We start from the raw sequence: 25,248 nt of genomic DNA, 5'->3' as shown, positions 1-25,248 counted from the left end.
AGGAGGGACTGGTGCACTTCACAAAATAGATGGCATCATGAGGAAAGAAGATTATGTGGCAATACTGAAGCAACATCTCAAGACATCAGCCAGGAATTTAAAGCTTGGGTGGAAATGGACAATAACCCAAAGCATACTGCCAAACTGGTTACAAAGTGGCACAAGATTAACAGTCAATGTTTTGGAGTGGCCATCACAAATCCCTAATCGCAATCCTATTGAAAATATCTGGGCAAAGCTGAAAGGCAATGTAAACTACAAACACGGCTCAGTTAAACCAATTCTGTCGGGAGGAATGGGGCCACATTCCTACCAACTATTGTGAGAAACCTGTGGAAGATATCCAAAACATTTCACCCAAGTCATACAGTTTAAAGGCAATGGTACCAAATACTAATGAAATGTAAACAAACTTTGCAGAATGTAATAAAAATCCCTTAAAACATATTCTCTCACATTATTTTGGCATTTGGCAAATATAAATAATTTTGGTTGCTAATTGACCAAAAACGGGAAAGGTTTATTCTGATTTCATGTCAGATAGTGAGAAAAACATGCAGAAGTGTCTTTTTAGATAGTGTATGAAAACTTCTAGTTTCAACTATATGTTCTTTTTCTGCACATGAAAAAAAAACACTTGCAGAACAAGACATCCTGGTGAGGTTCATACGCGGCTCAATGATCGTCCTGCCAAGTTAGCACAGAGGGTTAAACAAGACTATTAGAAAAATGCACTTCTCAGCAATTCCATTCTCTTCAGGATATACTATTATCTCTTTTAAACTCGTCAGCATTTTAAGCAATGTGATGTAGATGTGAACCATTTATTTTTGGAACATGACAGAAGATTTCTAAAAGGGATTCTGTCACCAGGTTTTTGCTCCCCGTCTGAGAGCAGAATAATGTACAGACAGAGACCCTGATTCCAGAGATGTGTCACTTACTTTAGGTTTTTTTCTACTGCATATATACCAGTTCTCTAAATGCTGAGCTCTGTATAACCCCACCCACAGCACTGATTGGCAGCTTTCTGTCTATGCACAGTGAAACTGCCAAATCAGTGGTGGTTGGAGTACATGGCAGCAAGTTTACTAGCCATTTATTGAATCATAGAATGGTAGAGTTGGAAGGAACTTCAAGGGCCATCGGGTCCGACCCCCTACAAGTGCAGGTTTTCCTAAATTATCCCAGCTATATATTTATCCAGTTTCCGCTTGCAGATTTCCATTGATTGAGAGCTCACTATATCCAGTGTAGCCTGTTCCACTCTCTGACTGCCCTCACTGTCAACGTTTTTCCTACTGTCTAATCTGAATCTTTTTCTTTTCAGTTTCATCCCATTGCTTCTTGTATTTCCTTGTGCTAATGAGAATAGGGCTGTTCCCTCTGCACTGTGACTACCTTTCAGATATTTGTAGACCGCTATTAAGTCTCCTCTCAGCCTTCACTTTTGCAAACTAAACATTTCTAGCTCTTTTAGCCGGTCTTCATATGACATGGTTTGCAGACCTTCTACCATCTTGGTTGCTCTTCTCTGGACTTGCTCTAATATATTGATGTCTTTCTTGAATTGGGGCACCCAGAACTGTACACAATATTCCAGGTGGGGTCTAACCAGGGCAGACTATTGGAGAATAATTACCTCTCTTGATCTATATGCAATTCTTGTCTTGATACATCCCAGAATTTTGTTGGCTTTTTCAGCAGCAGCTCCACACTTATATTGATATTATATTGATAATATCCGGCTGATAAAATAGTGATTTTATAAAGAAGGGAATTTTGTTTACTTACCGTAAATTCCTTTTCTTCTAGCTCCTATTGGGAGACCCAGACAATTGGGTGTATAGCTTCTGCCCCCGGAGGCCACACAAAGTATTACACTTTAAAAAGTGTAACCCCTCCCCTCTGCCTATACACCCTCCCGTGCATCACGGGCTCCTCAGTTTTGGTGCAAAAGCAGGAAGGAGGAAACTTATAAATTGGTCTAAGGTAAATTCAATCCGAAGGATGTTCGGAGAACTGAAACCATGAACCAAAAGAACAATTCAACATGAACAACATGTGTACACAAAAGAACAACAGCCCGAAGGGAACAGGGGCGGGTGCTGGGTCTCCCAATAGGAGCTAGAAGAAAAGGAATTTACGGTAAGTAAACAAAATTCCCTTCTTCTTTGTCGCTCCATTGGGAGACCCAGACAATTGGGACGTCCAAAAGCAGTCCCTGGGTGGGTAAAAGAATACCTCGATAAAAAAGAGCCGAAAACGGCCCTCTCTTACAGGTGGGCAACCGCCGCCTGAAGGACTCGCCTACCTAGACTGGCATCTGCCGAAGCATAGGTATGTACCTGATAGTGTTTCGTGAAAGTGTGCAGACTAGACCAGGTAGCCGCCTGACACACCTGCTGAGCCGTAGCCTGGTGCCGCAATGCCCAGGACGCACCCACGGCTCTGGTAGAATGGGCTTTCAGCCCTGAAGGAATCGGAAGCCCAGAAGAACGGTAGGCTTCAAGAATCGGTTCCTTGATCCACCGAGCCAAGGTTGACTTGGAAGCTTGCGACCCCTTACGCTGGCCAGCAACAAGGACAAAGAGCGCATCAGAACGGCGCAGGGGCTCCGTGCGTGAAATGTAGAGCCTGAGTGCTCTCACTAGATCCAACAAGTGCAAATCCTTTTCACATTGGTGAACTGGATGAGGGCAAAATAAAGGTAAGGAGATATCCTGATTGAGATGAAAAGGGGATACCACCTTAGGGAGAAATTCCGGGACAGGACGCAGAACCACCTTATCCTGGTGAAAAACCAGGAAGGGGGCTTTGCATGACAACGCTGCTAGCTCCGACACTCTACGGAGCGATGTAACTGCCACTAGAAAAGCCACCTTCTGCGAAAGACGTGATAGAGAGACATCCCGCAGCGGCTCGAAAGGTGGTTTCTGAAGAGCCCTTAGCACCCTGTTAAGATCCCAGGGTTCCAGCGGCCGCTTGTAAGGTGGGACTATGTGGCAAACTCCCTGCAGGAACGTGCGGACCTGCGGAAGCCTGGCTAGACGCTTTTGAAAAAACACGGAAAGCGCCGATACTTGTCCCTTGAGAGAGCCGAGAGACAAACCCTTGTCCATTCCGGATTGAAGGAAGGAAAGAAAAGTGGGTAAGGCAAACGGCCAGGGGGTAAAACCCTTATCAGAGCACCAGGATAAGAAGATCCTCCAAGCCCTGTGATAGATCTTGGCGGACGTTGGTTTCCTGGCCTGTCTCATAGTGGCAATGACATCTTGAGATAACCCTGAGGACGCTAGGATCCAGGACTCAATGGCCACACAGTCAGGTTGAGGGCCGCAGAATTCAGATGAAAAAACGGCCCTTGAGACAGCAAGTCTGGTCGGTCTGGAAGTGCCCACGGTTGACCCACCGTGAGGTGCCACAGATCCGGGTAGCACGACCTCCTCGGCCAGTCTGGAGCGACGAGGATGGCGCGGCGGCAGTCGGACCTGATCTTGCGTAACACTCTGGGCAGCATCGCCAGAGGAGGAAATACATAAGGCAGTCGAAACTGCGACCAATCCTGAACTAATGCGTCCGCCGCCAGAGCTCTGTGATCTTGAGACCGTGCCATGAATGCCGGGACTTTGTTGTTGTGCCGTGACGCCATGAGATCGACGTCCGGCGTACCCCAGCGGCGACAGATCTCTCGAAAACACGTCTGGGTGAAGAGACCATTCCCCCGCGTCCATGCCCTGTCGGCTGAGAAAGTCTTCTTCCCAGTTTTCTACGCCCGGGATGTGAACTGCGGAGATGGTGGAGGCTGTGGCCTCCGCCCACAGCAGAATCCGCCGAACTTCCTGGAAGGCTTGACGGCTGCGCGTGCCGCCCTGGTGGTTGATGTACGCGACCGCCGTGGCGTTGTCCGACTGTATGCGGATCTGCCTGCCCTCCAGCCACCGATGGAACGCCTTTAGGGCTAGATACACTGCCCTTATCTCCAGAACATTGATCTGAAGGGAGGACTCTGTCGGAGTCCAGGTTCCCTGAGCCCTGTGGTGGAGAAAAACCGCTCCCCACCCTGACAGACTCGCGTCCGTCGTGACCACAGCCCAGGATGGGGGCAGGAAGGATTTTCCCTTCGACAGAGAAGTCGGAAGAAGCCACCACTGAAGAGAGGTTTTGGCTGCCAGGGAAAGAGAGACGTTCCTGTCTAGGGACGTCGACCTCCTGTCCCATTTGCGGAGAATGTCCCATTGGAGTGGACGCAGATGAAACTGCGCAAAGGGGACTGCCTCCAATGCTGCCACCATCTTCCCCAGGAAGTGCATGAGGCGCCTCAAGGGGTGTGACTGGCCCCAAAGAAGAGAGCGTACCCCTGTCTGCAGCGAACGCTGTTTGTCCAGTGGTAGCTTGACTATCGCTGAGAGAGTATGAAACTCCATCCCGAGGTAAGTCAGTGATTGGGTCGGTGTCAATTTTGACTTTGGGAAATTGATGATCCACCCGAACCTCTGGAGAGTCTCCAGAGCAACAGTCAGGCTGTGTTGACATGCCACCCGGGAGGGTGCCTTGACTAGGAGATCGTCTAAGTAAGGGATCACCGAGTGGCCCTGAGAGTGTAGGACTGCCACAACGGATGCCATGACCTTGGTGAAGACCCGTGGGGCTGTCGCCAGGCCGAAAGGCAGTGCCACAAACTGAAGGTGTTCGTCCCCGATGGCGAAACGCAGGAAGCGTTGATGCTCTGGTGCGATTGGCACATGGAGATAAGCATTCCTGATGTCGATTGATGCTAGGAAGTCTCCCTGGGACATCGAAGCGATGACTGAGCGGAGAGATTCCATCCGGAACCGCCTGGTTTTCACGTGTCTGTTGAGCAGTTTGAGGTCCAGAACGGGACGGAATGATCCGTCCTTTTTTGGCACCACGAACAAGTTGGAGTAAAAACCGCGACCACGTTCCTGAAGGGGAACGGGGATCACAACTCCTTCTGTCTTCAGAGTGTTCACCGCCTGAAAAAGTGCATCGGCTCGCTCGGGGGGCGGAGATGTTCTGAAGAAACGAGTCGGAGGACGAGAGCTGAACTCTATCCTGTAACCGTGAGACAGAATGTCTCTCACCCATCGGTCTTGGACATGTGGCCACCAGGCGTCGCAAAAGCGGGAGAGCCTGCCACCGACCGAGGATGCGGTTTGGGGAGGCCGAAAGTCATGAGGAGGCCGCCTTCATGAGGAGGCCGCCTTGGAGACAGTGCCTCCGGCGGTCTTTGGAGGACGTGACTTAGACCGCCATGCATAGGAGTTCCTCTGGCCCTTCTGTGGCCTGTCGGACGAGGAGGATTGGGACCTAGCTGAGGGCCGAAAGGACCGAAACCTCGATTGAATTTTCCGTTGCTGAGGTCTGTTTGGTTTAGACTGGGGTAAGGACGAGTCCTTTCCCTTGGATTGCTTAATAATTTCATCCAACCGCTCGCCAAACAATCGGTCGCCAGAAAATGGCAAACCGGTTAAGAACTTCTTGGAAGCAGAGTCTGCCTTCCATTCACGCAGCCACATGGCCCTGCGGACTGCCACCGAGTTGGCGGACACTACCGCTGTACGGCTAGCAGAGTCCAGGACGGCATTCATGGCGTAGGATGAAAATACCGACGCCTGAGAAGTCAAAGACGCAACTTGCGGAGCAGAGGTACGTGTGACCGCATTAATCTCAGACAGACAAGCTGAGATAGCTTGGAGTGCCCACACGGCTGCAAAGGCCGGGGCAAAAGACGCGCCTGTGGCTTCATAGATGGATTTCATCAGGAGCTCTATCTGCCTGTCAGTGGCATCCTTGAGCGATGAACCATCTGCCACTGACACTACAGATCTAGCCGCCAGTCTAGAGACTGGAGGATCCACCTTGGGACATTGAGCCCAACCCTTAACTACGTCAGAGGGGAAGGGGTAACGTGTGTCAATAAGGCGCTTAGTAAAGCGCTTGTCCGGAAATGCTCTGTGCTTCTGGACAGCATCTCTGAAGTTAGAGTGATCGAAAAACGCACTCCGTGTACGTTTGGGAAACCTAAACTGGTGTTTCTCCTGCTGCGACTCCGACTCCTCTATAGGTGGAGTTGGGGGTGAAAGATCTAGCACCTGGTTGATGGACGCTATAAGGTCATTTACTATGGCGTCCCCGTCAGGTGTATCCAGATTGAGAGCAACGTCAGGGTCAGAGCCCTGAGCTGCGACATCCGCTTCATCCTCCAGAGAGTCCTCAAGCTGAGACCCCGAACAGCGTGATGAAGTCGGGGAAGATTTCTAGCGAGCCCGCTTAGCCGGTCTGGGACTGCGGTCCGTGCCGGAGTCCTCCCCGTGAGATCTAGGGGCCACCCCGGGAGCACGCTGCGGCGCAGACCGAGAGGGGCCTGGGGGCGATGATCCCACAGTGCCCGGGGCCTGTGTAAGGACCGATCTGGACTGCAAGGCTTCTAGTATCTTAGCAGACCATCTGTCCATAGACTGAGCCATGGATTGTGAAAGCGACTCAGAGTTTCTCAGCCAAAACTGCAAACTCTGTCCCTGCCACCTGGACAGGGGGAGCCGGCGGTTCTACCTGAGCCGAGGGTCCCACCAGTGCCCGAGGCTCCGGCTGAGTGAGTGCAACAGGGGCCGAGCATTGCTCACAGTGAGGGTAGGTGGAACCTGCAGGTAACATAGCCGCACAAGAGGTACAGGTTGCAAAATAACCCTGTGTCTTGGCACCCTTGCTCCTTGTGGACGACATGCTGTTGTCTCCTAGGAGAGTGATCACTGAGGGTAATATAGCCAAAAGCAAAACAATGCGGCCGAACAGAGAAAATGTATATATATTATATATATATATATATATATATATATTAGTTCGGCACCCTAGGGGGACCAGCACCGGGTGCCCGGTGTGGATTACCGACCGCCCAAAGCGGTTGTGTGTCCACCAGATTCCCTGCCTTGGGCCTCCCAGAGCTGTAGAGCTCGTTCCTGACATCCTCCACCGGCAGAATGTGATTGTAAAAATGGCTGCCGGAGCTCTCAGGGGAGGAGGGAGCCGTGGGCGGCAACTAATAAAGTGCGGGAATCTGGTGCCCCTCAGTGATTAGTGAGGGGGGAGGAGGACACCTAAGTATGCTCCAGCCCTCACTGTCGACGTCAGGTCGACCGTCCCGCCCTTACCCCTGACTGGCAGGCCTGGGGGCGGGAGTTATAGTACTAGGCCGCAGAAGCCGGGGACTAAATTTAATACCGCGGCCGGCAAACAGGCGCGGTCGGCGCGGTAGTCCCGGTCGTCACAAAAAAACAGCAGCCGCTGCAGTGTCTGTGACACCAGCGCTCCATGCACCGTTCCCATGGGGACACAGAGTACCTTTAGATGCAGGGCCATGTCCCTGATGATACCAAGTCTCCTGTCCGGCAGATTCCCACAGGGGCTGCGGAGGGAGCCCGGTCCCAGTGAATGGATGACCGGTTAGGATCCCACTTCTCCCAGAGCCTCTAAGGGATGAGGAAGGAAAACGGCATGTGGCTCCAGCCTTTGTACCCGCAATGGGTACCTCAACCTTAACAGCACCGCCGACTTAGTGGGGTGAGAAGGGAGCATGCCGGGGGCCCTGTGGGGGCCCTCTTTTCTTCCATCCGATACAATCAACAGCTGCTGCTGACTAAAATGGGAGCTTGAGTGAATGTGTGCCTCCTTCAACACAAAGCATAAAACTGAGGAGCCCGTGATGCACGGGAGGGTGTATAGGCAGAGGGGAGGGGTTACACTTTTTAAAGTGTAATACTTTGTGTGGCCTCCGGAGGCAGAAGCTATACACCCCAATTGTCTGGGTCTCCCAATGGAGCGACAAAGAAACTGAAACTACAGTAAAGCAGCACAGTAGGTGGTGCATCAGGGTCTGTTCGCGGATTAGGTGGTAAAAGCTTGGTGATAGACTCAAAGCGTAATTATCGTTGTTATTTCTCTCTGATAAATCAATAGCTCATGTGAAGATAAGAGACTTTGCAATGGAACTTAGAAAAATTTGTTTCTTTCTCTTTCTGGACTGATCAGTCATTGTCAATTCAGGTGTACAATCTGTCTTTATTAGGGCACGGGCAAACGGCTGTAAATTCACTTTTCCGAGAAAATTGGGCCGATGATGCTAATCAGAGTGATCACACCGATCAGAGTTTGATTAGAGTGTCTGCTTAGTGTGAACCAATTCTCGTGGATAAGACAATCATAGCACACCGTGAGAAGATGGAGAACAAAAGTTTCTCCATCTTGTCCATTGGGTCAGTAGACTGCACTCATGTCATCCTAATGCAATCTGATGATTTCCACGCACTTATTGCTATGCATGACTGAGTGCAATCCGAATAGTGGATCAAACTCAGATTTTTTTTTTTTTCTTTGGCCGGACAGTGTCCAAGGAAAAAAAAATCTGACACGTACTCAGCCCCATAGACGAACTTTGGTCCGAAAACGATCCAATGTTTTGTTGGATTGCACTTGGATTGAAATTACTGCGGTCTGCCCTTAAATAAAGATTTGGATGTCAGGAAAAGAAGGGTTAAATATCCGCGTTGCAGATGAACAAGATCAAAGGATGTCAAGCCAGGTAAGTATATTCCAAGTAGTTTATTGGGTCTATGCGTTTCGTTTAAAAATTCTTCTTCAGGACCAAAACTGCTATAACTATATAGGGTTGTAGTAGTTTTGATCCTGAAGAAGAAGTCTATACAGTGAAACGTGTAGACCCAATAAACTACTGGGATTATACTTTCCTGGCTTGTCATCTTCATATCCTGTGATCTTGTTCATTGGCAGCACAGATATTTAACCCTTCTTTTCCTGAGAGACATTTCTCTGATCCGAGAGGCAACAGCAGCCGCATCTTTGAGCGTTATCTCTAAGTTGTAGGTTCACAAGCCCTACCAGGTGAGCACTCAGTGATTTCAACAATTTTGCTTTCTTCCCAGATAAGACCCTATCTGCGCCTGTTTTTTCTTTAGTGTCTTCCCATAAATACAGATTCTCAACTCTTTGATGAACTGCTGCTGCCCATAAAAGTCTATGGAAGAGGGAAAGGGAAGGGAGGCAGATAATGACAATGCTCATAAACCTCTATGAGGAGGCAACAGGTGCTCAAGAGGCAGTGGCAACACACACACACACACACGCTGAGGCAGGTTTATCTGAAATACACCTTTAAACAGATTAAATGACAGTATATAAAACAAACATATCTGAGCAAGATGAAGCAAATTAACCTGAATAGGTTCCTGCTGCCGAAAAACAGGCCCAAGGTCCGGCAGAATGAGCTTAGTATACTCCTCCTTGGTGCACTCCTCTGCAATCAGCAAAACATTGGGTAACACAAACGGCACCATGTCTGGGTTTACAAACTCTGAAGTCAGTGCCGGTAATATACGCTGTACAACAACACGCTGGAAAATAGAGAAAAACACGATTTGTAAACATCTGTTGTACAATTTGTATCCAATCTCAACATTTACTATACAATTTCGGGGTGCAGATAAATAATAATAATATTATATTTTATTATAGAATTATTATAATATTAATACAAACCGCTACCATATGACTGTGATGACTGAGCATTTCTTTGACTCAAATCATTGCTCGTTTGTTACGTCAGTTTGTTTAGGTGTTTACTCAATGTCTACTTAGTAGTTACCCTTAATACAAACCTTTGGCAGTTTGGGAAGAACTTTCGGCAAACCTTTAAAAAACTGGGATTTCTGGAGATTGTCCCGTTGAAAAAGGGAATCAAAATATTGCAACGTCACAGCGCCAACGTCATCAAAAAATGGAATCTGTAAGTAAAATTAATGCAGAAAAATAGTTAATATTTATGGCAATCCTTTATCTGATGCCCTCATGCTGTATTTCAGCTGCTAAGCTTCTATGAAAGGTCTAATTCTTAATAATAATTTTATTTCTATAGTGTTGATATATCTCACAGAACTTTACAGTTCCCTAGTGATATGTACTAGTGATGTGTCGCTCGCGAACGATCCGACACAAAGCTGTGAACGACAGGAGCTGGATCACTAGTGTGAGCCACTTAAATATCTAAACAGCTCTTTTCGCTGTCAAAACCCCACCCACCCGCGGCTAAACTCCGCATACTCAGCAATATAATTGGCCGCTTGTAAATGGGCGGGGTTTAGCCACGGGTGGGCGGGGCTTTGGCGGCGTTACTATAATCTTAAATATGTGTTCACCTGGGGTGAACACATATTTAATAAGGAGCCGAGAACGATCTGAAAGATCCGGCTCTTTTTGGTGAGTCGAGCCATGGGAACCGGATCACCAAAAAGAGCCAGACTGCCCATCACTAATATGTACATAAAAGTAAGACATTACATTGTAACATAAAATTCAACAAACATCTAGAGTAAAAAGCTCTGCTGATGCGCTTACAATAAATATAAGACTTCTGTTGTGCTGCGCCAGTTTTCCGAAATGCACTATCTAGCCCCCACATTTTTACAGTTTTGACCAACATCATTATATGCGGTAATAACTCTGGAACACTTCAATGGATCCCAATGATTCTAGGACTGTTTTTTCATGACATAATGTACTTCATGTTAGTGGTACATTTTGGTAGATTTTTGTTTACGTTTATTTGTGAAAATATCAGAATTTTGGTGAAAATTTTACAATTTTCAAACTTAATTTTTATGCCCTTAAAACCAGAGCGTTATGTCACACAAAATAGTTAAATAATATTTCCTACATGTCTACTTTACATTAGCATTGTTAGGGAAGGGTTAAAAATGAGTGATTTCTCATTTTTCCAACAAAAACACTTTTCTTTTATTTAAGGATCACATCTCATTTGTTTTTATTGGTAGCATTGTCAGGCACATTATATTTTTTGATTGGTTTTCATTGCAATTTTTGGGATGCAGACTGAACATAAAACAGCAAGTCAGGAAGTTTTTTGTTTTATTATGCCGTTCTCTGTGCAATAAAATTGATAAGACTGCTTTATTTCTCAAAACAGTACGATTACGATACCAGATTTACATAGGGTGTGTTTTTTTTGCCTCTTTTACACAATTTTTTTTTTAAAAAAAAGATACATTTCCCATTGCCATATTCTGACAGGTACAGCTGTTTTATTTTTACATGGAGTGGGAATTGTTTTTTGTAGAGATTCCATATTTATTTCACTTTTTTCCGGCAGTTTAATAAAAAAAAAAAAAAGCCTAAATTATTGCAACCTTTTCAATTTACTTTTTACAATGCTCACTAAATGAGTTAACTAGTGCGACTGCCTTACAGACTTGATCATTCCGGACAAGTCGATAGCAAAAAACGGATTTTTGTGTACTCACCGTAAAATCGTTTTCTCTTAGCCATCATTGGGGGACACAGGACCATGGGTGTTCTGCTGCCTATCCATAGGAGGACACTAAGTAGATGCAAAAGCATAGCTCCTGCTCTGCAGTATACACCCCCTGGCCGGGCCAGGCAACCTCAGTTTTAGTACACAAGCAGTAGGAGAAAAAAAAAAAAAAAAAAACAGTAAAAAAACTTACCTCAACAGAGAAACATGAGGAAAAAAGAGAATTTTGTTTACTTACCGTAAATTCTTTTTCTTATAGTTCCGTATTGGGAGACCCAGACATTGGGTGTATAGCTTCTGCCTACGGAGGACACACAAAGTACTACACTAAAAAGTGTAGCTCCTCCCTCTTAGCCTATACACCCCCTGGAGAACCAGATCTAGCCAGTTTAGTGCAAAAGCTGAAGGAGAATAGCCACCCACAAGGAAAAACAGAGCAAGAACCGGAACAACCGGAGACTCTGTCCACGACAACAGCCGGTGATAACACGCGGAACAAGAAACTGCCAACAGGTAACAGGGAGGGTGCTGGGTCTCCCAATACGGAACTATAAGAAAAAGAATTTACGGTAAGTAAACAAAATTCTCTTTTTCTTTATCGTTCCTATGGGAGACCCAGACATTGGGACGTCTCAAAGCAGTCCATGGGTGGGAATAAACAGAAAAACTGAGAAGTGGGCAGAGCCTAACTTCACAAATGGGCGACAGCCGCCTGAAGGATGCGTCTGCCCAAGATCGCATCTGCCGAAGCATGAGCATGCACTTGGTAGTGCTTTGAAAAGGTATGCAGGCTAGTCCAAGTGGCAGCCTGACAGACTTGCTGAGCCATAGCCTGGTGCCTGAAAGCCCAAGAGGCACCGACAGCTCTGGTCGAGTGTGCCTTGATCCCCGGCGGGGGAGGCACCTGAGAACACTGGTAGGGATCCGAAATGGTCGACCTAATTCAACGGGCTAAGGTCGGCTTAGAAGCAGAGAGGCCCTTACGCCGACCTGTGGTTAGCACAAAAAGAGAGGTGCACCGCCTAAGAGCAGCGGTGCGAGACACATAGATCCGGAGCGCCCGCACCAGATCCAGAGTATCCAACGCTTTTTCAAAGCGATGAACAGGAGCCGGACAAAAGGAAGGCAGGGAAATGTCCTGGTTAAGGTGGAAAGGAGAAACCACCTTAGGGAGAAAGTCCGGAGTCGGACGGAGAACCACCTTGTCTTGATGAAAAACCAAAAAAGGTGACTCCGAAGAGAGCGCAGCCAAATCAGAGACTCTCCTGAGGGAAGTTATGGCCACTAGAAAGACCACTTTCTGTGAAAGACGAAACAAAGAAACCTCCCTAAGAGGCTCAAAGGGGGGTTTCTGCAAGGCCGTGAGGACCAAATTGAGGTCCCAGGGATCCAAGGGCCGCCGGTAAGGCGGAATGATGTGAGACGCGCCCTGCATGAAGGTGCGGACCTGAGCCAGCCGGGCGATACGCCGCTGGAACAGCACTGACAGAGCCGAGATTTGTCCCTTGAGAGAATTGAGGGACAGTCCTAACTGCAGACCGGACTGTAGAAAGGACAGAAGGGTCGGCAAGGAAAAAGGCCAAGGAGCATGGCCGGAAGAGCGACACCAGGACAGGAAAATTTTCCAAGTCCTGTGATAGTCATAGTGGAGATGACTTCAGGAGGACTACCAGAAGCCGTCAAGATCCAGGACTCAAGAGCCACGCCGTCAATCTGAGAGCCGCAGAATTCTGGCGGAAAAACGGACCTTGTGAGAGAAGGTCTGGACGGTCCGGAAGATGCCACGGCACCTCTACGGACAGATGGAGCAGGTCTGGGTACCAAGCTCGCCTGGGCCAGTCCGGAGCAATGAGGATGACCCGACGGCCCTCCATTCTGATCTTGCGCAGGACTCTGGGCAAGAGAGCTAGAGGGGGAAACACGTAGGACAGACGAAACTGGGACCAATCTTGAACCAGAGCGTCCGCTGCGAAGGCCTGAGGATCGTGGGAGCGAGCCACGTAAATCGGAACCTTGTAATTGTGACGGGATGCCATTAGGTCCACGTCCGGAGTGCCCCACTTGCGGCAGATTGACTGAAACACTGCCGGATGCAGGGACCACTCGCCACTGTCCACGGTTTGACGGCTGAGATAATCTGCCTCCCAGTTTTCCACGCCTGGAATGTGGACTGCGGATATGGTGGACTTGGAGTCCTCCGCCCATTGAAGGATACGTTGTACCTCCAACATTGCCAGGCGGCTGCGTGTCCCGCATTGGTGATTGATGTAGGCAACCGCTGTCGCGTTGTCTGACTGGACTCGGATGTGCTTGCCCGCCAATAGGTGGTGAAAAGCTAGGAGAGCCAGGAGCACGGCTCTGGTTTCCAGAACATTGATCGAGAGGGCTGACTCGGACGGAGTCCAAGTGCCCTGTGCTCGGTGGTGGAGACATACCGCTCCCCAGCCGGATAGACTGGCATCCGTGGTGAGGATCACCCAGGACGGAGCCAGGAAGGAGCGTCCCTGAGACAGAGAGGGGCCGAAGCCACCACTGAAGAGAGCTCCTGGTCTGTGGCGACAGAGCCACTAACCTGTGCAAGGAGGAAGGCCGCTTGTCCCAACAGCGGAGAATGTCCAGCTGCAGAGGACGCAGATGGAACTGGGCAAAGGGAACAGCCTCCATTGACGCCATCTGACTCAGCACCTGCATCAGGTGCCTGATGGAACAACGGCGGGGCCTCAGCAGAGAGCGCACCGCCAGATGGAGGGACTGCTGTTTGATCAAGGGCAACTTCACAAGTGCCGGCAGAGTCTCGAACTGCATCCCTAGGTACGTGAGACTCTAGGTCGGAGTCAGAATGGATTTGGGCAGATTGACCAGCCACCCGAATTGGGCTAGAGTGGCGAGAGTGAGCGAGACACTCCGCTGACAGTCTGCGCTGGATGAAGCCTTGACTAGAAGGTCGTCCAGGTAAGGAATCACTACCAACCCCTGGAGGTGCAGAACCGCAATCACTGCTGCCATGACCTCGGTGAATACCCGAGGGGCCGTGGGTAACCCGAAGGGGAGAGCCACGAATTGGAAATGTTCCTCTCTGAATGCAAAACGTAGTCAACGCTGGTGAGAAACTGCAATTGGCACATGCAGATAGGCATCTCTGATGTCGATGCCAGGAAATCCCCTTGGGTCATTGAGGCAATGACTGACCGCAGAGATTCCATGCGAAAATGCCGCACCTGAACATGCTTGTTGAGAAGCTTGAGATCCAGGATGGGCCGGAAGGAACCGTCCTTTTTGGGGACTAGGAAGAGATTTGAGTAGAAACCTCTGAACCGTTCCCGGGCGGGAACCGGTACAATTACTCCGTTGGCCTGCAAGGATGCCACGGCCTGAGAAAAGGCGGCGGCCTTGGAACAGGGGGGAGTTGACAGAAAAAATCTGTTTGGCGGGCTGGAAGAGAATTCTATCCTGTAGCCGTGGGAGATGACATCCCGCACCCACTGATCGGAGACGTGTTGAAACCACGCGTCGCCAAAGTGGGAGAGCCTGCCACCGACTAAGGACGTTGCTGGCGCGGACAGATAGTCAAGAGGAGGCTGCCTTAGTGGCAGCAGCTCCTGCGGTCTTCTGTGGACGCGCCTTTGTGCGCCAGTTGGATATTTGGTCCTTAGCTGAGTTCGTGGACGAGGCCGAGGGCTTAGAGGACGACCAGTTGGAGGAACGAAAGGAACGAAACCTCGACTGGTTCCTACCCTGGACAGGTTTCCTGGTTTTGGTTTGTGGCATGGAAGTACTCTTCCCGCCAGTAGCTTCCTTAATAATTTCATCCAGTTGTTCACCAAATAGCCTGGACCCAGCAAAAGGGAGCCCAGCAAGGTACTTCTTTGAAGAAGCATCTGCCTTCCACTCTCGAAGCCACAAGATCCTGCGGATAGCGAGGGAATTAGCCGAAGCCACCGCAGTGCGGTGAGAAGCCTCCAGCATGGCAGACATGGCATAGGATGAAAAAGCGGAAGCTTGGGAAGTTAAGGCAACCATTTCGGGCATAGACTCCCTGGCGAGGGAATGCATCTCCTCTAGAGAAGCAGAGATGGCCTTGAGAGCCCACACTGCTGCAAAAGATGGGGAGAATGAGGCCCCTGCCGCCTCATATACAGATTTGGCCAGAAGGTCAACCTGGCGGTCAGTGGAATCCTTAAGAGAGGTGCCATCAGCCACTGATACAACGGTCCGGGCTGAGAGTCTAGACACCGGAGGGTCTACCTTTGGTGAATGATCCCACTCCTTGACCACCTCAGGTGGAAAGGGAAAACGGTGATCAGAACCGCGCTTTGGGAAGCGTTTGTCAGGACAGGCCCTAGGCTTGGTCACATCGGCCTGAAAACTGGAGTGGTTAAAGAACACACTCTTTGCTTTCTTAGGCAAGGTAAACTGGTGCTTTTCTGCCAGAGAGGGTTGTTCCTCTGATACTGGCGGATTGAGGTCCAGTACAGAATTAATGGACGCAATCAAATCACTAACATCTGAGTCACTTTCGGACAGATCAATGGGGCACATGGAGGTAGCCTCCGAACCCCCTGTAAAGGCATCCTCCTCGTTCCGCGAGTCAGCTTCTGAAACAGAGCCGCGGGACGAGGAACGGGAGGGAGCCCTACGTCTCCTTTTAGGAGGACGGGGTCTGGGACCAGATGAAGAATCCTCTGTGAGCTCCGCTGAGAGAGCCCTAGCAGCAGAGGCACCCTGTGAAGGGGGCTGATGCATGTTCAGCAAAGTCCGGGACAGCTGTCCCATGGAGTCGGCAAAAGACTGGGAGATTGACCTAGATAAGGATTCTACCCAAGCCGGGGGTTCAGCCACAGGGACCGGAGCAGCCTGAGAGACCACTAGGGGTGCGATTCCAGGCTGAGGCATCGTCAGGTTAGAGCAGGCATCACAATGTGGATATGTGCTCGGTTCAGGCTGCACGAGCTTACATGCAGTGCACACTGAATATACAGTTAGGTCCAGAAATATTTGGACAGTGACACAAGTTTTGTTATTTTAGCTGTTTACAAAAACATGTTCAGAAATACAATTATATATATATATAATATGGGCTGAAAGTGCACACTCCCAGCTGCAATATGAGAGTTTTCACATCCAAATCGGAGAAAGGGTTTAGGAATCATAGCTCTGTAATGCATAGCCTCCTCTTTTTAAAAGGGACCAAAAGTAATTGGACAAGGGACTCTAAGGGCTGCAATTAACTCTGAAAGCGTCTCCCTCGTTAACCTGTAATCAATGAAGTAGTTAAAAGGTCTGGGATTGATTACAGGTGTGTGGTTTTGCATTTGGAAGCTGTTGCTGTGACCAGACAACATGCGGTCTAAGGAACTCTCAATTGAGGTGAAGCAGAACATCCTGAGGCTGAAAAAAAAGAAAAAATCCATCAGAGAGATAGCAGACATGCTTGGAGTAGCAAAATCAACAGTCGGGTACATTCTGAGAAAAAAGGAATTGACTGGTGAGCTTGGGAACTCAAAAAGTCCTGGGCATCCACGGATGACAACAGTGGGGGATGATCGCCGCATACTTTCTTTGGTGAAGAAGAACCCGTTCACAACATCAACTGAAGTCCAGAACACGCTCAGTGAAGTAGGTGTATCTGTCTCTAAGTCAACTGTAAAGAGAAGACTCCATGAAAGTAAATACAAAGGGTTCACATCTAGATGCAAACCATTCATCAATTCCAAAAATAGACAGGCCAGAGTTAAATTTGCTGAAAAACACCTCATGAAGCCAGCTCAGTTCTGGAAAAAGTATTCTATGGACAGATGAGACCAAGATCAACCTGTACCAGAATGATGGGAAGAAAAAAGTTTGGATAAGAAAGAACGGCACATGATCCAAGGCACACCACATCCTCTGTAAAACATGGTGGAGGCAACATGATGGCATGGGCATGCATGGCTTTCAATGGCACTGGGTCACTTGTGTTTATTGATGACATAACAGCAGACAAGAGTAGCCGGATGAATTCTGAAGTGTACCGGGATATACTTTCAGCCCAGATTCAGCCAAATGCCGCAAAGTTGATCGGACGGCGCTTCATAGTACAGATGGACAATGACCCCAAGCATACAGCCAAAGCTACCCAGGAGTTCATGAGTGCAAAAAAGTGGAACATTCTGCAATGGCCAAGTCAATCACCAGATCTTAACCCAATTGAGCATGCATTTCACTTGCTCAAATCCAGACTTAAGACGGAAAGACCCACAAACAAGCAAGACCTGAAGGCTGCGGCTGTAAAGGCCTGGCAAAGCATTAAGAAGGAGGAAACCCAGCGTTTGGTGATGTCCATGGGTTCCAGACTTAAGGCAGTGATTGCCTCCAAAGGATTCGCAACAAAATATTGAAAATAAAAATATTTTGTTTGGGTTTGGTTTATTTGTCCAATTACTTTTGACCTCCTAAAATGTGGAGTGTTTGTAAAGAAATGTGTACAATTCCTACAATTTCTATCAGATATATTTGTTCAAACCTTCAAATTAAACGTTACAATCTGCACTTGAATTCTGTTGTAGAGGTTTCATTTCAAATCCAATGTGGTGGCATGCAGAGCCCAACTCGCGAAAATTGTGTCACTGTCCAAATATTTCTGGAGCTAACTGTAGCTTTGGAGCCTTGCTCCTCGTGTGAGACATGCTGCTGGAATGGGGGCTCTGCCAGAGAATGACCCCCAGAGAGTATATACAGAAGGTCCACAACCAGAGGTTGTGGCTTACCAGACCGCTGGAGCGGTGTTGTGTGCCCTCCAGATCCCAAAGTCCGGACCCCCAAGCACCTCAGCAGGGATGCTGCAGCCAGTGCTGATTGCAGAGAAAACGCTGATAAAATGGCGCCGGAGCGAGGAGAGGGGGCGGGACCTACTCTGAGAGCGGGATCTGGAGGGCCAAAGAGACTTACAGGGGAGGAGACATGTACCCAGTGAGGAGTTTCCCTCCCCTGTGCAGAACGGCCGCTGGGCGGAGCCGCACTGTCCCTCTGCATGAATGACATGCGAGGGCAGTGAAACCGTAAGTAGGCCTCCGGCGAAGCCGGGGCCTAAATTTGAGCGGTGCGGCCAGCGCGCAGGCACCATCGGCGCGGTTCTCAGGCGACAGCCAGAGAAGCGGCCGGAAATGTCAGAAAACTCACTCAGCACACTCTCCCACCATAATAAAGTACAGGGACCCCCAGAATATAAACGTCTCAGGTACTTAGCTTGCTGAGACGCAGGGTTCCAAGTCCCTGGGGATGAGTGCTCCGTCCAGCAGGATCCTGAAGGGCTGCGGATGGAGACCGGTCTCCTGCCAGGCATGGAGAAACGTGCTGGCTCCCACTTCAAGCCAGAGCCCGAGGGATGGTGAAGGAGCACAGCATGTAAGGCTCCAGCCTTGGAATCAACCTTAACAGCACCGCCGACACAGTGGGGTGAGAAGGGACATGCCGGGGGTCCAGACTTGGACCTGCTTTTCTTCAAACTCTTTCCAAAAATGAAAAATCAGATGAGAATGCATGTGTGGATGTATGCCTCCTGAACACAAAGCAATGAACTGGCTAGATCTGGTTCTCCAGGGGGTGTATAGGCTCAGAGGGAGGAGCTACACTTTTTAGTGTAGTACTTTGTGTGTCCTCCGGAGGCAGAAGCTATACACCCAATGTCTGGGTCTCCCATAGGAACGATAAAGAAAAAAAAGAGTCATAACCAAATAAGGTACTGAGAGAACAAAGGCCCAACAGGGTGGGTGCTGTGTCCCCCAATGATGGCTAAGAGAAAACGATTTTACGGTGGAGTACACAAAAATCCGTTTTTCTCTGACGCCTCATTGGGGGACACAGGACCAAGGGACGTCCTAAAGCAGTCCATGGGTGGGAAACATAAAAGAAGACAACACAACCCAAGGACTAGGAACCAGTCCCAGACAGCCTGGAGCGCCTACTGAGAGAGGTGCTCTACTGCAGTTTCCAGAATTTTCCTACCCAGATTTGCCTCAGTTGAAACCTGGGTATGGACTCTGTAATGCTTTGAAAACGTAGGTAGGCTAGACCAGGTCGCAGCCTTACACACCTATTCCACTGAAGCCTGATGCCGAATGGCCCACGAAGCGCAAACTGCTCACATGGAATGAGCCCGCAGCCCACTAGGAATGAGCTGGAGTTGCAAGCGGTAGACTTCCTGGATCGCAGAGCGAATCCAGCGAGCCAGCGTCGCCTTTGAAGCTGCCTGTCCCTTCTTAGACCCCTCAGGAATGACGAACAAAGAGTCCGTTTTCCTAAAGAGGGCTGTCCTGGATATGTAATATCTGAGAGCTCTGACGAGGTCTAACGAATGCAGAGACCTTTCCACCCTATGAATCGGGTGTGGACAAAAAGGAAGGCAGAACAATGTCCTCGTTCAAAATGAAACCGGGTAAGAACCGTTGGAAGGAAATCCGGAAGGGGGCGCAGAACCACCTTGTCCTGGTGGCTCGCGGCAAGAGAGTGCTGCTAGCTCCGAAACCCGTCTGATGGACGTAATTGCCACCAAGAATGTTACCTTCCAGGACAGAAGAGCAAGGGAGGATTCCTTGAGGGGTTCAAAGGGAGACCTCTGGAGACCATCCAGAACGAGGTTGAGGTCCCATGTTTCCAGCGGCCGTTTGTACGGGGGAACTAGATGGGAAACGCCCTGGAGGAAGGTCTTGACTTGCGGTTTTTGAGCCAGGCGGCATTGGTAGAAGATTGAGAGCGCTGAGACCTGCCCTTTAAGGGAACTGAGAGCCAACCCCGCTTGCAAGCCACACTGTAGAAAGTCGAGAATTCTGGGGATGGCCAGAGGCATAGGCTGGACGTTAGTTTCCCTGCACCATGAAAGGAAGATTTTTCCACGCACGGTGGTAAATGCGGGATGAAGCAGGCTTTCGAGCGCTGATCATGGTGGCAATAACCACGGGGGAGAAACCCGCTCTTGTTAATACCCAGGTCTCAATGGCCACGCCGTCAGCTTCAGGGCTCTGGAGTTCTGATGGGAAATGGGCCCTTGGGTCAGCAAGTCTGGGATGTCTGGAAAGGCGCCACGGTGCGTCTGTGAGCATTTGTACTAATTCGGCGTACCAGGCGCGCCTGGGCCAGTCCGGTGTTATCAGTATCACCGGGACTCCCTCTGCCTTTATCTTCCTGATTACCCGCGGCAGCAGGGGTTGAGGTGGAAATATGTAAGGCAGGCGGAAGTGGTGCCAGGAGCAGACTAGAGCATCTGCGCCGATGGACTGCAGGTCGCGTGACCTGGCTATGAACGCGGGTACCTTTGCATTCAACCTTGAGGCCATTAGGTCCTCGTCTGGTGTGCCCCAGCGAGTGCAGATGTGTAGAAACATCTGGGTGGAGAGACCATTCTCCGGCAGCCAGGCCTTGGCGACTCAGAAAGTCTGCTGTCCAGTTCTCTAACCCCGGTATGTGTACTGCTGATATCACTGATCCCGTCGATTCGGCCCAGCTGAGGATCTTGTGGGCCTCGAGATAAGCCGCTTTGCTGCGGGTGCCCCCCTGTCGATTGATACAGGCTACAGCTGTCGCATTGTCCGATTGGAATCGAATCGGACGACCCGCTAGCAGAGGGCAGAACGCTCTGAGCGCGAGGAAGATCGCACGGAGTTCCAGGATGTTGATGGGTAGGAAAGACTCCTGGGGCGTCCAATGTCCTTGAGCAGTGTGGTGCCGGTACACTGCTCCCCAGCCTAGGAGGCTGGCGTCCGTGGTCAGGACCAGCCAGTTCACTGGGAGAAAAGATCTTTCCTTCGATAGGGATGAGGACCGAAGCCACCAGCGGAGTGCGTACCTGACTGAAGGCGTCAGGTGAAGATGTCTGTCCAGGGAGAAGGGGCTCTTGTCCCAGGCCGCTAGAAGGGCTAGCTGCAGTGGGCGGAGGTGCAGTTGAGCAAAGGGTACTGCTTCCATAGCTGCCACCATGCTGCCGAGCACTTTCATGTTGAATCGAATGGAGCGAGACGGAGGACGTAGAAGGCAGCGTACCGCTCGTTGAAGAGCAAACGCCTTGTCCTGAGGGAGAAGGATCAAGCCCCGATGGGTGTCCAGGGACATGCCCAGGAAGGTGATGGATCGTGATGGGATCGGGGATGATTTGTCCAGATTCACTAGCCACCCTAAGCGGGATAGGGTGTCCACAGTGATCTGTACGCTGGTTGAGCAGTCGCGGAAGGAGGGGGCCTTGATGAGGAGGTCGTCCAAGTAAGGGAGAACGACTACTACCCTGGCGTGAAGGACGCTCATGGCGGCCGCCATGACTTCGGTGAAGACCCTTGGTGCGGTGGCAAGGTCGAAGGGTAGAGCTACGAATTGAAAGTGGGAGTCCTGAATTGCGAAGCGGAGGAACTTTTGGTGATCTAGGAATTCCCCTTCGACCATGGATGCAATAATGGACTTTAGGGACTCCATTCTGAATCTCCGTACGTGCACGTTTGTTTAGGTGTTTGAGGTCCAGGATGGGTCGAACTGACCCATCCTTTTTGGGGACCACAAAGAGGTTGGAATAAAAACCCCCGAACTTTTCGTCGTCTGGGACAGGTATTATCACTCCTGCTGTTTGGAGCGAGTGGATTGCTGAGAAAAAAAGCTTTGCGTCGTTTTCGAGTCTTTGGGGGGTTTGAGAGAAAGAACCGACTCGGGGGTCAGGTCCGAAATTCTATGTGGTAACCGGAAGACACAAGGTCTCGCACCCATTTGTCATCTGAGGCGGCAGCCCAGATGTGTTGAAAGAGCCGCAGACGACCTACAATGAGTGTGTCTTTCGGGGTGCCGAAGGAGTCATGAGGGGGGAAAACGTCGTGGCCGAGTCTCCCTAGTCCTGGACTGTTTCAGTCTAGGCTGCCATGACGAAGTGGGTTTCGGGGAGAGCTGAGAAGGTCGGTCCCTGCGTAGTCCGCGGCTGGTGGCGGGGACAGCACGGGATGTCGACCAACCAAATGAGTTCCGAAAGGAGCGAAACGAGGACTGTGGACGTCTGGTGAAGGACGTCCTGGACTTCAGCTGGGGGAGGAAGGTACTCTTTCCACCCGTGGCGTCAGAAATGAGCATGTCCAGACGTTCGCCAAACAATCGGTCTGGAAAAAAAGGGAAGACCCGGGAGAGATTTCTTGGAGGCAGAGTCCGCTCGCCATTGTCGGAGCCAGAGAGCTCTACGGATAGCTATGGTATTTGAGGCGGCAAACGCTGCACAGGTAGCAGCGTCCATGGAGGCCTGCATGAGGTACTCCGCTGCAGCGGCAATTTGAGCTGTTACCTCTATGAAAGTATGAGTGAACTGGGATTCCTCAAGCGAAGTGTTAAGGGATTCTGCCCAGACCGAGATCGCCTTTGCGACCCACACAGAGGCAAAGGAGGGAGAGAGGGAGGAACCCGCAGCCTCAAAAGCAGAGCGGGCGAGGTGCTCCACTTGTCTGTTGGGTCCTTGATGGAGGAACCATCGGGTAAAAGACAGGAGCGTCTTTGTGGTAAGGCGGGAGACCGGGGGGGGGCAACCGAGGGCGGATCGGCCCAGCCCTTAGGGGCAGGTGAGGCAAAAGGGTACCGGGACTCCATGAGTTTTCGGTTACCGAAGCGCCTGTCAGGCTTCTCCCTTTGCTTTGTGAGGATATCCTGAAACTCTGGGTGATCAGCGAAAACCTTTTGGGGTTTCCTTGCCCTCTTAAAAGGAGACTGCATGGTCTGCAGAGTTTGGTTGATTGCTGCTGTAAGGGAGTCTATTGCAGTTTGATCATCTTGGGGTGATGAAACCAAGGAATCCTCCTGGTACAAACAGCATTCTCCCTCCTCCAGCTCATCAGAATGTTCCTAATAGGAGTATGCCAGAAGGGGGAGCAATTAAATGTTTAATGTTTCATTTCATTTCCATGTCATCATCCTTGGCCTGCTGTGCAGGGGCCATGCTAATATGCTAATCAATCTTCTGTGTAGCTCTGCCTTTGAGCATATGTGCTGCCGAAGCTAGCACTGCTCAGCAGAGCTACAATTGAAGCAAGCACCTCACCAGAATCAGCCGATGACCCTGTCCTCAGGAGGGATTAACCTCTATGAAGATCTTTGCACGCTTTCCTGGGGGCGGGGCTTATCGCGGCCGTGGGGGGGGGCTTAGCGCTAAAAGAGCGGGAAGATGAGTCAGTGTGCCCCCACCTGCTGTGGGTAGTAAAAAACGGCGGGAAGGGAGCTTCTGAGTTTTCCTCCCTCTCCCTACAGTCAGCACACAGCTTGTCACCGGTGGTTATCAGCGGCTTTTCTGCTAGAGCAAATAAACAGAGCAAATAAAAACAGCGTGATTCCCTGAGCCCTGGGCCCTCCCCCCTGCCACCGGGAAATTATCTGCAAGACTTTCTGCAAACAGCAGAACTTCCCCCTCCTCCAGCCAGCAAGCTAGAGAAAGTTAACACTGTGTGCAGGATCCTTGCTCCTTGCACATAATAAATACTGTAAATGTCCTGGGAGCCTTCCCTGCAGAGTCTATTCTCCCTTTGTCTGGGAAACCAGTCAGGGGGGATCTCACCTTAAAACACTGCTTTCCAGGCAGTGAAAATAGAGTCAGCTTGCTGTGTCGGTGTCATATTCAACTCAGAGCCTGCAGAGAGGGGCTGAGGAATTGGTGCCATCTTCAACTCCGAGCCTGCAGAGAGGGGCTGAGGAATTGGGCTATAGGGCACAGGCCTCTACCCTGGGCTTTGGAAAATCGATGTCTGTGGAACCCGTCGTCCAGCCCAGGATCCAGCGTCGCAGGAGGGGGTACGTGGAGGCGACACTCCACGCTCCCGCCCGTTGATGGTAGTGGGAGATCGGTCCCAAAGGAAACCGTCGCCCTCAAAAAATAACAAACCTTGAAAGGAAGTGCCTCCTACAGACACTAAGCTAAAACTGAGCTTGCCTGGCCCGGCCAGGGGGTGTATATTGCAGAGGAGGAGCTATGCTTTTGCATCTACTTAGTGTCCTCCTATGGATAGGCAGCATAACACCCATGGTCCTGTGTCCCCCAATGAGGCGTCAGAGAAAATGTGTAGTTTGTTTAATTCCATTACTGCATAATGTTTTGCATTTTTTGGGGTAATTTTTTTTTTCTTCTTTCTGATCACTGGTCAAATGTATTGCAATACACATGTATTGCAATGACCCATCAGTGTGACACTGGCAGAACTCCTGTTAGACCATGCATGGTCTAACAGGCCACCATAGCTGACCGATTGGGAAGTCATTACTTGACCTCCTGCTGTCATAGATACCATCGGGCTCCAATGATTGCATAGCGGGGGCCAAATCAAGTAAAGAGGGAGCACACTACCTCTCTCAACCGTCTAAATGATGCAATCAATATTGACAGCAGCATTCAGTGGGTTTAGCAGCCCGGGGCGGTGCGGGAACAAGCCTTGGCTGTGAAAACCGAAGCTCACTTATCACTTAAGCTAAGCTCAAGGCAGCGAACCATGAAGTGGGGAAACGCGTTGAGGCATGAGGCAGTATAAGCGAAGTACAATCTATGTGTTTAAGGGTTCTCAGGGACATAGCAGGGACAGCCGTCGGTGAGTGGGAGCGCCACTATGTATCTTTAGGGTGCCAACCTTCACGGCTAGGAAGGGTGCAGGAGGGAGTACATATTATAGGGACTGAGTTTCCCTCTTTCTTCTGTGCACCGAGTCACATTGTTTACATGTATTGTGGTATTTTACCTTTTAGAATTATCATTAAATGTTAAGTTTTAGTTAGGGTTTATGAAAATTTGAAGAGGTTAAAAAATTTCATTTCTGTAATATTAAGAAACATCTTAAATAAAGAATTTACAAAAAAAAAAAAAAAAATACCCCATCTCTTTAAACAAGCATATCACCTTAATTCAATAATCTAAAGTA

General features: G+C 49.8%; 1 protein-coding gene across 2 annotated transcripts in view; it reads right to left on the bottom strand.

The window, feature by feature from the left end:
* The window catches only part of SCYL2 (SCY1 like pseudokinase 2), a 154,280-nt gene that overhangs the window by 60,112 nt on the left and 68,920 nt on the right, over nt 1–25,248 (bottom strand). For both annotated transcript variants that reach the window (XM_075342386.1, XM_075342387.1), the window contains exons 8-9: nt 9,693–9,818; nt 9,252–9,428 (exon numbers count right to left, since the gene is read on the bottom strand). In XM_075342386.1, the coding sequence (XP_075198501.1) occupies nt 9,252–9,428; nt 9,693–9,818 (303 nt within the window). The remainder of the gene's footprint in view (nt 1–9,251; nt 9,429–9,692; nt 9,819–25,248) is intronic.

Source organism: Anomaloglossus baeobatrachus, chromosome 4 (assembly GCF_048569485.1).
Source record: "Anomaloglossus baeobatrachus isolate aAnoBae1 chromosome 4, aAnoBae1.hap1, whole genome shotgun sequence".
Taxonomy (NCBI): Eukaryota; Metazoa; Chordata; class Amphibia; order Anura; family Aromobatidae; genus Anomaloglossus; species Anomaloglossus baeobatrachus.
This window is presented reverse-complemented; position numbering and strand designations above follow the sequence as displayed.